This window comes from Cynocephalus volans, chromosome 17 (assembly GCF_027409185.1).
Source record: "Cynocephalus volans isolate mCynVol1 chromosome 17, mCynVol1.pri, whole genome shotgun sequence".
NCBI classification, from domain to species: Eukaryota; Metazoa; Chordata; class Mammalia; order Dermoptera; family Cynocephalidae; genus Cynocephalus; species Cynocephalus volans.
Genome location: NC_084476.1, coordinates 7947751 through 7963694, shown reverse-complemented (window position 1 = coordinate 7963694; position 15944 = coordinate 7947751). Strand labels below are relative to the sequence as shown.

At 38.6% G+C, this 15944-nt stretch overlaps 1 protein-coding gene across 5 annotated transcripts in view; it reads right to left on the bottom strand.

Moving 5' to 3' along the window:
- The window catches only part of FNBP1 (formin binding protein 1), a 126740-nt gene that overhangs the window by 66718 nt on the left and 44078 nt on the right, over nt 1-15944 (bottom strand). For all 5 annotated transcript variants that reach the window (XM_063081787.1, XM_063081785.1, XM_063081786.1 and 2 more), the window contains exons 3-4: nt 7544-7600; nt 6710-6857 (exon numbers count right to left, since the gene is read on the bottom strand). In XM_063081787.1, the coding sequence (XP_062937857.1) occupies nt 6710-6857; nt 7544-7600 (205 nt within the window). The remainder of the gene's footprint in view (nt 1-6709; nt 6858-7543; nt 7601-15944) is intronic.

Here is a 15944-nt window from a genome sequence, read left to right as displayed (position 1 = left end):
CAGAAACCTTGGGAAAAATTTTTAAGTGATCAATTTTAAAGTAATGTGAGGTCTGTAAGCATACTCTGAGGTTTATAAAAATTTTAGTGAGTCATTGCAGGTATTGTATAATTGTTTCCTCTAGAACTCTTTAGATAACTACTGCCAAAAAGTGATTCTGCTCTTGGCCAACATTTTGTGAGTAATAAACCGTATTTTCCACCTGCGGGGAGATGTTTTCTTGGAGTTCCTGCAAATGCTGGTGAGAACCTCCTAGTTCTCCTGGAGCTACAAATCTCCATAAATTCCTCATATGTGGTTAATAGTGATCATTGTGGATAACTCTACACAGACTCAAAGGCTGGAGCTTAACCAAACAACCTTTAAAATTCTTTAATAACTTAATTCAACATGCAAAAGTTGTTAATAAGAGTGTATTTACAGTTGTACTTGGGAGGAATATATCAGTTATCAAATTCTGAATTACTCACATCTCAAATAAGCCAAGTCACATCCAGGTTGGTCATTTCAGTGACATTTGGGAATCTCATCTATAATTCTATTAAAGACCTTTAATCTTATAAATGATCAGAGCTTTATCAAGAACCATAAGTCATGTTTGTTTAATTATATGTTTTGACCTCATATTCTCACTTCTGGGAATTTAGCTTGGGGAAACAATCTCACCCCATACACAAAGCAAATAGCTATAAAAGTAAAGTGTTCACTGTGGTATTGTTTATATAATTAACTAAATGAATGAATAAATAAATAACTGGTAATAGCCTATAGATCAAACAATAAAGAACTAGTTAAGTGAATTATAATAGTGTTAGAATAATATTCAGCTACTAAAATTCTAATTATTAAAACTATACATGTTCAGGCAGAAACATGGAAAGCGCTTCTGATATTAAATAGAGAATTAAGAAGAATATAAAATTATATCTATACTAGAACTAGAACTCTGATATATATATAAATCTAAAAATGAGGGCTGGCCAGTTAGCTCAGTTGGTTAGAGCACAGTGTTATAACACTAAGGTCAAGGGTTCAGATCCCCATACAGATGAGCTGCCAAAAAAAAAAAAAAAAAAAGACATAAGGAAGGAAACTTGGAAAAGTGAGGATTTTGATTTATAAGGGATTGTTAGTTTTTGTTCTTTAATTCAATTTTAGTAAGAAAAATTAGGATTTTGACTTATAAGGGATTGTTAGTTTTTGTTTTTTAATTCAGTTTTAGTAATATTCTTTTAAAATTTTGGTAATTTGCAAATGAATCACAGCACTATCCCTCCTGTGCCCCCCACCCCCAAAATGGAGAGTAAAAAGAAAGAAATGTAACTTCTTTTTGTATGTGTTCAGCCTAAAATGATGATAAATACAATAATGACTGTGAATTTGTAAAAATCTAGAAAAACCAGGCAAGCATAAAATTTCCAGTTCCCTACATTAAAACTCATCACGTTGCCTCATGAAGACCTGTTGATTTCCCAGTTGTTTCTACGCATTATCATAGAATGCCAATAAATCCTGGACATTTTCGCAGGGAACAGATTTATTGATAACTTATGTTCATGGTCAAGAGACTGAGGACAGAGTACAGGATCTGTAACTGTATACTTTGATCTATATTCACCCCCAAAGACTCCCCACTGATTCCATTATTTCTAAAGAGAAGGTGCCAAAAATGCAGTTAGTTGCCTAAGGTGAAGCCCATTAGGTAAAAAAAATTAGGAGCCCCCCCCCCCCCCCCGTCATGCTGGAATTCTAGGAGTGTTCATCTTTTCCTAATGAGAACTGATGCAGGCGGGAAAGAAACTAAGCTCTTGCAGAGGGCAAGGTCCTCTTTTTAAAGAATTTGCTTTAAAAAAAATCAACATGCTCTCATCAAAATGAGTCTACAGATTTGTGTGTCAGGATAAAGACACTGGTTATTCATAATATTTTGAGAGTGAAAAGCATTATGATATGAAAATATAGTATATGTGCTGCATAAAAAGCATCTTTCCTCCTAAAAAATAAATAGCAAGTACCAGCTTACTTTACAATAGGAGATTTGAAGACTTAAAGATCAAACAGCTGGCTCATTGTCATGCTATGGCCCCAAAGTGGAGAATCACATTCCCTGCCTCTACCTTTATTCTACTTCCTTTCAAATTCATACAAAAAGGGAAGGAAACATCATCTTCTGCATAGTGAGCTACTTTTCACTGTGCTGACTTAGAGGTTCATCTATCCAAACACAGCGAAGTCTACATGAAAATTAACTTACTACCAGTATTCTAAACTGAACTTGGACATTCTCTCTACATGCAGTGACAAGGTCTAGTGATCCTGTACATTCTAAGTCTTCCCTTTGGGCAGACAGGATTCTGCCACTGTGTCAAATGGCCCCGCATGTGTTATACTGATGGTAAGAATGGTACTTAAGCAAGGCATATTTCTAGTCAGCCACGAGAAACAGTAGCCAGGTGTGAAATTTTGAAAGCAGCTTGTTTTCAATGCCATCTACCAATTCAACCTTTTCGGAAAAGTCATTTCAAGTTCACTGGAAAACTACATATGGTCACAAGGAGGCCCATACACGCTCTTGTTTTCTGTAATAAACCCTAATTAAGAAGCTCTGAGGTAGAAATGAGATTTTGTGTTGAGAAACAGAATGACCATAAGAAGAGCCATGGATATGCAGTGTCTATACATCAGTACTCCTAAGCGTAACGCCAGGTGGTTTGTATTTGTCTTCTCGCAATCGTCCTTACAACTTTCTACGGTAGTTATGATCAGTCCTCAGTTTACAGCTGGGGGCGCTGCCAGGAATCCTGAGCAGGGTTGCTGGCTGGAATGCCTATGTCCTTTCCTCTCCTTTCCCCACTGTCTAGCAGGTAGCTCCAGCTCCGTGGACATAGTACTACTGATTTTTGCTCTCCCCTCTCCTAAGAAAGACTGGACGTACGCTGTCAGCCCTTTGTCCCAGCACAGCGAAAAGGTGAGTGGATTTGGCATCGGAAGACCTGGATTGGAGTTCTAGCTCTGTTGTGCTGATCGGCCCATAACTCATCTCACCAGAAAACAGAAATTAAAACATGCTCTCGCTGTTTTAAGTCATCCTTAAGGGCTGGTTGGTTAGCTCAGTTGGTTAGAGCACAGCTTTGTGACACTTAGGTCAAGGGTTCAGTTCCCCATACTCGCCAGCTGACAAAAAAAAAGTCAACCTTACAAAAATTAGAGGGCTTACTAAGAAAAGTGACGGTAGCCAAGAGTAAAAGCTCTAAAGAAGAAATATTGGTTACTATGACAAAATCTCAATGGCTCCTTTTCTACGGCTGATTGAAGATGTTCACATGATTTACTTCCTTGAATGTAAGTTAAGGAAAACAGCTCAATGGAAACAAAACCAAACCATGCAGGTGAACATGCGAGACAGGCTCGAGACCAGCTCACTTCACCTTCCTGTGCTCCAGGCTCCTTACCGCTAAAGTGTGTAAAATAACAGGCTCCATCCCCGAGGGATGTTGTGAGGCTGAACGTAAAGTACAGTCATGTTAGCCATTACAATCTATAAAAACGAACTTTGAGGCTAAGCAGATAATCCAGTATTATCAGAATAGTTTTTAAAATTGCAGTGTATTAACATATAATGCCACATTATGCAGTCATTCAAAATAATGGTAATGGGAGGGGGGTAATGAGAAATTGGTAAAGGGCCACAAAAAGTGATTATGTTGTGTAACGTTGAATATACTAATTATCCTGATTTGAGCATCACATATCGCACACAGGTATTCATATTCAACGCTGTACCGCACAGGTATGTACAATCAATTATGTTGTTTCAATAAATTAAAAGAAGGAAAAAGATAAAATAAAATAGTTAATTTTTCAAAAAACAAACAAAAGCCACAAAATAATGGTAACTATTATGTAGAAAAAAGGAAAAATGTTCATGAGGCATTAAAATGCCATAAATATGCATTTGTTTACTGATATCCTTCCTAGTATCTCAAAAGGTTTCACAATTTTCTCAAATGTCATTTTTAATTTAATTACAGAACGCTTCAGGAGAGCATGGTGTTTGAAGTTCCTCCCAACAGAACACCTGACTCAAAGATCTGTACATGTAATTTTCCCAAAAATAAAAGGAGCGCCATGTATTGGAAGATATTATTTAATGTGTATCTGTACCACCTATAATTTACTCCATAGATTACTATAATTTCTGATTAAAAAAAAGGAACAGAACTCAAAATACAGATACAGCTGACTATAAAAAAGATGATTAACAGTGAATAAATAAAATAAAACAACTCAATCATAACACAGCAAAGTAATACAAGGATCCTCAGCTAGTAAACAAAGTCTAATTGAGAAATAAGCTGACTCTAAGACTGCTGCTTCTAATTCTCAATTACTTCTTTTGTTCCACCAGTATTTATTGGGAGCCTGCTTTGTGCGACACTGGGCCCTATTCTGGGTATTTGGAATACAAAGGTGGACAAGAGAATCCCTGCCCTCATGGAGCTTACATTCTAGTGTGGAGTGAAAGAAAAACATATAAAGTGAATACATAAAATGCTAGATGCTGGCAAGTACAATGGAAAAACAGTGGGAGGGGAAGGTGGTGAGAATGGAGTGGGGAAGGGGGGTTAAGGGACTTTGTAATGTTAAATAATATGAGAAGGTGACATTCCTGAGAAGGAAGTCAGGAAGTGAGCTTCTGCAGATATCTGAGGAAAAGGCCTTCTAAGAAGGAAAAAGCCAGTGCAAAGGCCCTCAGTCAGGAGCACATCGGGCATGGGGGAGGAGCAGCAAGGAGAGGAATTTGGAAAAGTAGCAGGAAGCCAGGTTATGTGGCTTCACATCTCATGATTCACTCCAGAAATAGAGTTTACACATGTATTTCCTACTAAGGTAAATGCACAGAGTTTTTGTTGAGGGAGTTGGCTAAAATATGAAACTATACGGGTGGAGGAAGGTCAATCAGGAGACACAAAGCATCGACCAAAGTAACAAACAAAAAGATGACATAAACTTTTGCAAGGTCAAGGGAAGTTCAGAAACCAGGAGAGCAGTCCAGTATCATGTTAAGATTTGTTTTACTTATTTTATCATTATATTAGATACTTGTACTTCATTCTGAACTTTAGTACTCTGTTTCACTGCTTCCTTTCCATCACATAAAAGAAAATATCTTCTTTAATGAATGCTCTAGCAGAGGTTGTCATCTACTTTAGGGGTCCAGTGCAGGGTTTCTCAACCTTGGCACTGTGGACATTTTGGGTCAGGTAATTCTTTGTTTTAGAGGCTGCTCTGTGCATTGTAGGATGTTTAAGAGCATCCCTGGCCTCTACTCACTAGATACCTGTAGCAACCCCCCAGGTACAATCCCCCCAGACAACCAAAAATGTCTCCAGACATTGACAAATATTGCTGGAGTGGGGAATGAAATTGTCCCTGGTTGAAAATCACTGCTCTAAATGTGAATAGATCAATATTCTTCATCTCAGTTTGTTGTTGTTGTTTTGTTTTAAACCAATGGGTTGATATTAAGGACTTATCGCTTCGTAACTTTTATACATTTCCAAAGCCATGTGCTACATATGTATAAAGAACTAAATTCAGAAGTTCCAAACACCTTCCTGTCCCAGGACCTTTGCACTGGCTGCTCCTGGTTGAATGCTTGTCCCAGACAACTCCTACTCATCCCTCAAGTGTTGCTAAGGCCTTAACTGCTAAGCCGCCTTAGAAGCTTTTCCCTGATCCTGGAGCATAAGTATGTTAGGTATTCCTATGGAATTCTGTCATAGCACCTGTACTCTTACTTTGTAGCAACTATAGTAATTGCAACTGAATAATTATTTTTGTCAGCATTATTTAATGTCTCCTCTATTTTAGCAGGAACCGTATCTATCTTGTTGGCTCATGTATCTCCAGGGCACTAAGAGAATTATTGTGGACCCAAATTTATATAAACAAGTACATCACTTATCAACTTTGGTACTTTTTACTAATAAGAAATTATTATGTACTTCACAAGCAATCAAAATGCAATGATACAGATGATGGCTTAAGGATAAATCTCTTAAGGCAAAATTTTGACTATGAATACACTTTATTTTGAGTACATATTTTTCTCTTTGGTTAACAATAAAAGCTATGAAAAGACAACAATGGTGGCAAAAGGAACAGTAAATTCTGCTTTGTTAGATGGCAGTGAATGAGTCAAGAAACGAATGGATGTAGCTGAGGTAGTCTTTCTGGTTTCTTGACCTCCTTATAAGCATTTATTTTAACGCTAATTCTACACAGCATATATCATATTATATTGCTTACTCTTTTTATGTCTGCCATTCTCAAATATATTTAAATTCCTCAAAGAGATTCATATTCTGGTGTCCACAGATGAGTTTAGAGTATCTGAGAGACCCTTAAAGTTTCAAGTAGAGACCTAGAAACACTTTCTAGGAACAAGGTCCACAACTTTTATGTGATTCTCAAAGGTGTCAGTTTAAGACCCACCATCTTGGGCCAGCCCGTGGCTCACTTGGAGAGCGTGGTGCTGACAACACCAAGTCAAGGGTTAAGATTCCCTTCCTGGTCACCTTTAAAAAAATTTTTTTAAAAGACCCACCATCTTATATGTTTCTATTTAATTTTCCATCTTCTGGGGATATTCTCATTATCTTTGGTCCATCTTTTAGGAAGAAAAATAAAATAAAATTTTTATTACCGATTTCCTCTCCTGCTTCAGTTCCTGAACATAGCGTGCTAAGTCCACAATGATCTGTGAGGTCATGTTCTCAGAGATAACTTCATGCTGCCCAGCATAATCGTTCATTTCGTTCAGGGTGGAAAGGAAAGCTTTACATGACGTATACCTATGGGACAGAGCACACACCGCTTTTCAAGCAAGGCCACATCCATTCTAACACTGCTTTATGTCAATGAAACATTAATTAAAATCAGGTTAATTCTCATCGACCTCCCATCGGAGCTGATGATTCATTACACATAGAGTGTCCTCATTAAAATGGTTCGGAATTAATTACAACTGAAGCACTTTTCATTTTGTGAAACTGAACTCCCCTGTGTAATGCAGTATTTGGCTTTGCTAATATTTAGTCCAGATATAATCCAAAATATATACATATGCTACATGTACTAATGTAATGGATATTTAGGTCTGAATTAGAGACAAAACACTTTGGGCTGTCCATGTTAAGATGCCTTAATTGCTGAACGGAATGGACATATTTCTTGGATAAATGAGTAGTGGTATAACAGGGATTCCGAATACTACAAAATCAAACCAAAACTCTAGAGTGCAGAATCCATCCTTCCTGTACTTGCTTGGATTATATTCTAAACTTCTCCTAATTACTTTAATTGAAACAATCTGGAACAGGTCTAGTGACACAGTATAAGTTGAGCATATTTTTATTGTTCTCCCCCAATTTAAAAACTGACACAAATGTGAACGATAAATGCCCCTTATTGTTATAGATGTACATTTCTCCTTTCCCTGCACAATCACCAGCAGCACAATTATCAATGGTAAACATACTTGTACTCTTCTTCCTCCTTCGAGTTCTTTTTAGGTTGGTATTTCTTCGAAAGATTCCTAAAATGAAAATGCAGACATGTCACCTTGTATAGAAAGATAACTGAGAAATCAGGAGTGAAAGATGAAATTAGTGCTTTTGTTTACAAGTTAAAAAAAGAAAAAAAATTCACAAAATGTCCACAGCTGAAATCCATTTATTCCCTTCACTTTTTCAACATGTGTGATGAAGTTCCTGTTATTAAAGACTCACATGGCTTTTTAGCTTTTACTTCAAAGGCACATCAAATAAGAACAGAAACGGTTGCTTGCTGGTCACTTAACTGGATGTTAGCACCTGACTTTGTTTAACTGGAGAGTACAGACCACGTGTAAATATACAGTGGCTTTCATTTGCAGCACTGAGCTGAGGGCAGTTTTTCTCATCAGGCCACCATTCCCTCGTGGTTAACCTTAGACAGGCATTATTGCTCCAAATCCAAAGAAAACTGTGTCCAAATATTTAAACTAAAAATCAAAGTGTCAAGGGCATGAGTCTAAGACTGTGTGGCTGCCCCACCAAAGAGCTGATAAAAACGACCTGTGAGTAACTCTTCTTGAGGGAAATAGAGACAATATTTGGGGGGTATCCATGGTAAGACATTTAACTAGGAAAACTTTTAATCTGCCTAGCAGGTGTGCACTGAACACACTCGGATTAGCCAAAATCACTCTAGTGTCTCTTCCTAATCACATCTCCAGGTTAAGAATCTAAATACTTTTGTCACCATCCAGCACACTTAAATACACACAGAAACTATGAGGCAATCATGAAAAAAGAAAACTCTCTAACACCAATCCTGCTGGCTGATTTTTTGTGGGTCCTGACTTCAGGCTACTGTGGTTTGAGAAGTGACCACAGGATGCTGACTAACAATCCATGGCGGGACCCCTCACTTGTCATCACCTTGGTATTCACTTCCTTGTTTATTCCTATTGCTGTTCCTCTTTTACAGCAGGTACCTTTACTATTTCACATTTTATGTTTACTTTTTTTCATTGCCCCAACATCGACAGATTTGCCTAGGAGAATATGTGATAACAAATTCACGATTTTGATCATGGTACCTTTTACGTGCAAAGCGAAATGTGGCTTCAACTCTAACAAATGTACCAGATGATGTGAGAAGCAATGGGCTTTGGTAAAAAGGACATTGCTCTGGGAATCAAGAGCCCTTGTGCCATGAGCAAGTCAGCGCCTCCAGGTCCTCATCCGAAAGTCGGAGGGGGATGGACAACACGTCTATTGTCCCTTCTAGTTTTGAAATTCTGAGGGAATATATACCATTCAGTAGGATATCAACTGTTGTGATTATTCAAAAAATGAAGATGTGAATTTATAACAATTTAGAAATCACAGACCAACTGATGAAATAAGAACGTATTCCCTGGAAGGTTGCTATGACGGGGGCACACCCTTCAGGGTATAAGCTACACCATGTTTTCTCTACTGATGCTGTGGATACATATAGCACAGTTTATCTAATAAATCTAGCAATATTTCCTTAAGGGGTGTGCCTTAGAGAAAAAATACGGGAAAAAGGAGAAATATTTTATGCTGAAAGCTCAGTACAGTTTCTTGAGTTGGTTTATCACAACCACTCCTTAGAAGGTAGATGTAGTAAAAACAATACCACAAGTATCAGGAATGAAAGGGGAATGTGTGCAAACAAATTACATAATCGACAAATGACTTCCCAAGTATATTTAGAGTGGCACATACGGGAGACTGGAGTACTGGAAAAGCCTAGTAGCTACATGTGAAATATTTTTAGTACATGATTTTAAATATTTTTAGCAGCCAAAAATGTCATTTAAATTTTACATCTACTTGAAGGAAACCTAGCTTGAACAGATCCAGGTAGGACCAGCTTTTTTTATTGTTCCCCTTTCCCAGCCAAATCCTAAACAGGAGATGAAAGACCCTTTGTGGGTGATAACTGTACACACCATCAAGTTCTGATAAATGAGTATCACATTGACAGTGTTAGCATTCAAAATGCTTCTTAAAAGCACTATGAATAATTCACTCGAAAAATACCAACAGAGACCTAAAAGCTAAAGAGACCTAGAAGTGAACTTCAGGTCTGAGGATATTTCTCTCAAGGACCACTACAAAAAAGATCAACTTTCCGTTTCCATTCTCTAGGGACAGGCTCTCTCACTCTATTTGTATGAAGCTATTTAAAAAACAAGCAAGCAAATAAACCACAAAATATCATCTTTAAATTTATGGAGTCTTTCTGAGAAATCTGAACTGTTTTCTGTAATCAACTTGCTCTTCAGGTAGACTAATTAAAAGGTAAGAGAAAAATATACACCCTTTAATAAGGATGCTGGATTTAGACTTGTTTGATTCTAAGACCACAGGGAGGTTTTTAAAAATGAGATACTTGGGCCCCATTCCAGACCCTCTGAAATAGAAGGTCCAGGGTGGGGCCCAGGAATGTTTTGGGTTATTTTTTTTTCTTTATTTTTTAAAAAGCTCACCACAAGATTTCCGGATGAAGATGGTAGAATAAAATTCGATCAGATAATTGTGCTCTCCCAACAACAAAAGATGAAAAACAAAAGCCAGGGAATTTTTCAACAGCAGAAAATAAACAAAGAAAGGAGTCTAACCTCAGTCCACACACTTTGGAAAGTAGTGACCAGGAAGAGGGACAGAAGATTCTGGGAGAATGGACCCTCACAGTCACAGGAAGGGAGGTAAGTCCACAAACCCTGAAAATCGATTCAGACAGAAGTAAATTGAGTGGTTAGAAATAGTGAAAGAAGAACTCAGATAGGAAGACGTCCACACTGACCACCCAGGTGGATTCCAAGAGTTGGGAAGGAGCAGGGGCTTGCCACCTGGATCTACACCTTCCAGGTCGCCAAGCTGAATGCATGGGGAGAACCACCCCAAACCTAGGGATTCCAGAGGACTAGGATATATCTTTGGCCAAATGGAGTAAACCCCCAAACAGAACCTCTAACAAAGTTTCAGAAGAGACAGCAGACCTCAAAGCCGGGCCCTTTCCACACCGTGACTCTAACACACCCTCAGCTTTCAGCAACCCGGGCAGAACATGCAATAATACCCCAGCCTCAAATGGAACTCAGAGGAAAGACTGACGGAACCAGAAAAGGAAGAAAGCACGGCAGGGAACATTCACCTGCCCTTCATCAGAGCAAGCGGGCACTGGTGTTGCTTACATTAATAACAAAAATGTGCCAGGTGTCCACCCCAGAACTTTACATGCTTTATCTCAATAAGTCCCCTCAACAACCTTATATGGTAGGGGTTATTACCACTTCACTAAACCACCCACAGGTAACACAGAGAGAGGAAAGAAGGAAGGGAGGGGGAGGAAGAAAACAACAGAGAAAAACCCAGTCTGGAAAAAAACATGTAAGAAAAATAAGAAGAATCAAACTCCTCCAGACGATTTTACACTATAAACAAACTTAATAAAAACAGAAAGCCAATAAAGCAAGAATCCCAAGACTGGGATAAAACAGAGTGGGACGAAAAGGGAGATACACAGCTAAGGAAATGAACTGAGGACTAAAACATACCACTATAGAACTACTAAGTAAACTAGGCTGGATATCCCCTTTAATAGAGGAAAGGTCTGAAATAACCTTAGTGTGAAAACCACTAACATAATCAGGAAAAAAGAGGATCTAAACAACAAGAAGATGTAATATGAGAATTACTTGTATCTCTGAAGTATATAACCCCGTAAGCAGAATAGAAAAAAACATCCAAAAATAATCGAAGAAAGTTCTCCTGAAATAAATGAATAGAATGTGCATATGAAAGGGCTCTAAGGAAAACTGATTGAGACTGGTCAACACCAAGAAGAGCATGGTGAAGTTATCAAACTGCTAAGCTGAACAAATATTCTTCACGTATTTACTCAGAAAGAGCCAAGTTGCCCATAAAGAAAAAAAACTGGGGTGGCCCCAGACTGTTCCATCAAAAGACAATGCAGTAACAACATTTGGAGGGAAAGAAAGTATGACAGGAGAACGACCAAGGCAAAGTGTTCTTCCAGTACAGTGGCATTCGCACGCACAAGACAACCCGAGGAACATGCCGTAAGCTCCGAGTAGGGGGGACATCCACTTTGATGCCAAGAAACAAGTGGAGAAGCTGTGGAAGGAGGAATGGTGCTGTGCATAAATCGACACTTAAATACAGAACTAAGCCAAGTTAACTGAGGGAGTCAAGCGACAGAACCAAATCATATAACTCAATTAGAAGAGGAAGCAAAACTTGCAAATATCATTTTCTTTATCTCTCATAGCAGTGAGTCAACTGAGCCTGTTTCAAATTGCAACACGGAATTTAAAAAAACACACATATGTAGCAATGACATCCTACAAGTTTTTCATAATCTTTTTGATAAATCTTATAAGAGATTAATATTTAAAGTTCAGTAAATCCCTCACTTTAACGTCCTTTTTCACTGCTGAAGTATTTTAAATTTAATTCTCTATATGTATGACATATACAACGTGCAATATGTTTTATAAAATGATTCCTACCTAGTTACCCTTTATAGTGAGCTCCAATAAAAACAGACCAGAACCTGAATGGTTGGTTAAAAAAAAAGAAAGTATAGGGCCGGCCCGTGGCTCACTCGGTAGAGTGCGGTGCTGATAACACCAAGGCCCTGGGTTCGGTTCCCATATACGGATGGCCGGTTGGCTCACTGGCTGAGTGTGGTGCTGACAACACCAAGTCAAGGGTTAAGATCCCCTTACCGGTCATCTTTAAAAAAAAAATAAATAATAAATAAATAAATAAATAAAAAAGAAAGTATAAATGGCTCAAATATATAAAAAGATGCTCAACCTCATTCATACTAAGAGAAATGCAAATTAACACCCAAAGGTACCAACTTTTACATATCAAGTTGGCAAAGATCAAAGAGTTTGGTACCATGAAGCACCAGTGAGGCTGAGGTTACGCAGGCACCGCGCCACACCGCTGATAGTGTCAAGGGCCATGGCCTCTAAGCAGGGCAGCCTGGCAGTCTCCACCGGAATCACAAGTGTTACATTAGGTACCTCACCTCCAGATATGCTGGCCTAGGCGGTGGTAATTCAAAGTCATTCGTTACAACTTTGTTCACAGTTGCAAACAATTGGAAAAATCAAAATGTGCATCAATCCAGTACAATACAGTAAAGTTGTAAAAATAAAAATGAATGCTTGCAACTATCTCCAGGATGCAGAAAAGCAAGGGGCATACCAAAGTTCTGGCAAGTGAGGAGGAAAACACACACATATTTGCCTATATATGCATAAAGTCTCTCTGGAAGGATGCGTAAGAAACTGAAAACATTGGTTGTCCCCAAGAAGGGAGACTACTGGACAGGGGTAGGAGAAGGGACACCTCACTGTGTACCATTTTATACCGTTAGGATTTTTAATCATATAAAGTCATTACCTGGTCATAACAAATAATTTAGTTTTTTAAAAAAAAGAAATAGGGCCGGCCCGTGGCTCACTCGGGAGAATGCGGTGCTGATAACACCAAGGCCCTGGGTTCGGATCCCTATATAGGGATGGCCGGGTAGCTCACTTGGGAGAGCATGGTGCTGACAACACCGAGTCAAGGGTTAAGATCCCCTTACCGGTCACAAAAAAAAAAAAAAAAAAAAAAAAAAGCTAATGGCAATTAATAATCGAGTCTCCTATACAGATCATATATGCTGTTTTAGAATTATATGCGAAGAAAAAACAAACACAAGAAAAAAAATTATATTAGGAATTTCACCCTACACTGCCTTGAATTGATAGTAACCTATGGCAGAGGTTGACAAGCTTTTTCTGTAAAGGACCAGACAGTAAATATTTCAGACATGCGGGCGACTGCAGTCTCTGTTGCAGCTACTCAGCTGCCAGTTGTCTTGCAAAAGCAGCCACAGACAATACATAAATGAGTAGGCGCGGCCATGTTCCGATAAAATTTTATTTACAAAACTAAGCAGTGGATGGATTTGGTTCATGAGAGATACGGGAGGCCAGATCATGTAAGGTTTTATAGAACCTTCACTGTAAGGATTTTGGATTTACTCAGAATGAAATGGGGAGTTATTGAAATTTTGAATAGACGGACACCGTAATCTGGCTGCATTATAGAAAACAGACAGACAATATAGGACAAGGGTAGACTACAGGAAACCAGTTAGAAGACTCATAATCATCCAAGCAAGAGATAATGGTGACTTGGACCACAGTAGTAGCAGCGGAAGTGATAAGAAGTGGCCGGATCCTGGATAAATCTGGAGAGTAGAGTCTCCAGCATTTCCTGACGAATATGAGAGAAAGAGGGAAGCCAAAGATGACTGCGAGGTTTTTGACCTAAGCCAGGAGGGATGCAGCTGCCCTCAAGTGAAGGGGGAAAGCTGGGCCATGGAGAAGCAGATTTTGAGCTGGGGAGGTCAGGAGTTTGGTTTCAGGCATGCTACATTTCAGATGTTTTTTAGGCATCTAAGTGGAGATTGTGAGCAAGCTATTTCTGGAATTCAGGAAAGAGGTCTGGCTTGGAGATCTGTATCTGTGAGTCACTGTCATACAGATCCTACCTAAAGCCATGAGACAGTTGAGATTATCGAGAGTACAGACTGAGAAGGGAGAATGACCAAGAACTGGGTGCTGGGCACACCAATGTGAAGAAGTGGTGGGAAAGGAGGAGCCAGCAGGGGAGTCTGGAAGGAGCTTCCAGGGAGGTAGCAGAACGCCAGGAGACCATGCTGAGGCTGCTGTGGAACCCTCTTCACAGTTTATGACTAACAGTGCAATATTTAAATAATCAACAGGAAGCAGACCGTGTTCCATTCCTACTTTCACTTCTAACAGCCTTAAAGTGGTAACGAGGCTGACATGCACACAGGGCACTAGAAACCGATCTGGATCCTTGAGTTATAAAAATTATTTCATTGAGCCATGTTTTACATTTTATTTACTCAATAGACACAAGACTTGTCATCCATAAAAATATTCCATACGTACCACTTAGGTGCTTATTTAAACAACAACAAAAAACCTATAAGAACCTGCATTCTTTCAAGGACACATGACCTTATGCAGATGGTCTTTGGATTAAGACTAAATATTCCTAAACCCAAAATCATCTATATCCTTAACAAGTCTTAAAACAAAATGCTTAAACCAATTCAACTACACAACAAGAAATAATTAAAGATTTTGCATGCTACTTCGAGTTCAAGCTTTGTTCTACCAGCAACTTTTAAATATTTTAGATAAAAATAAATTTCTTGGATAATTTCATCATTAAAGATTTAAGGAGGGGGGGCTGGCCAGTTAGCCCAGTTGGTTAGACCATAGCCTTATAACACCGAGATCACAGGTTTGGATCCCTGTACTGTCCAGCTACTTCCCCAAAAAAGATTTAAGGAGGTCCAAAGTACATGTGAAATACTGCTCCGTAGTCTCTCTCACACACTGCTGGAGGGAGTGAGAATTAGTACAAGGACTTTGGAAAACCGTTTGACCCTATCTACTAAAGCTAAACATACCCAGCAATTTCACACCTAAGTATATACCAAGAAATGTGTTGAGATATGCACCAAAGCCTTGTACAAAAATGCTTGTAGAAGTGCTATTCATTATATCCCCAAGTTGGAAACAACCAATTGCCCAGTGGCTGTAAAACGGATGAGCTCTGGTACACATATACAAAATACTAAATAGCAATGAAAATAAGCAAACTACCACCTCTAGCAACATGGATAAATCTCACAAACAAAATGTAGAACAAAAGAAGCCAGATACAAAAGAATGCATACCAAGTGATTATGTTCATGTAAAGTTCAAAAACAGGCACTACTAACCCATGCTGGTAGAAGTCAGGAGAGTGACTTGGGGTCAGGGGGCGGAGGGTATGGTTGTGAACTAGAAGAGACTAGGAGGCTTCTGAGGCTAGTCATTTTCTGTTTCTTGACCTGGGTGCTGGTTACATGTGTGTGTTCATGTTGTGAAAATTTATGGAGCTGTATACTTATGATTTGTGCACTTCTCTGTACATATATTTCAATAAAAAGTTTACTGAAAAACAGTCTGCTCCAAAATTCAGCAAATATCCTTTTTAAAATACTGAGCCTAGGGCTGGCTGGTTAGCTCAGTTGATTAGAGTGCCATGTTATAACATCAAGGTCAAGGGTTCCGATCCCTGTACTGGCCAGCAGCAAAAAACAAAAAATACTGAGCCTAAAAGCAATTCTTTAGTTTTTACTTTTACTGTTCTATGAAAATTAATTTTCTGAATTAAAAGTGATTGTTTCTATTGAAATATTACCTTACCTAAAAGAGAAAAATATTTAAAGGATTATATATTTATACTATA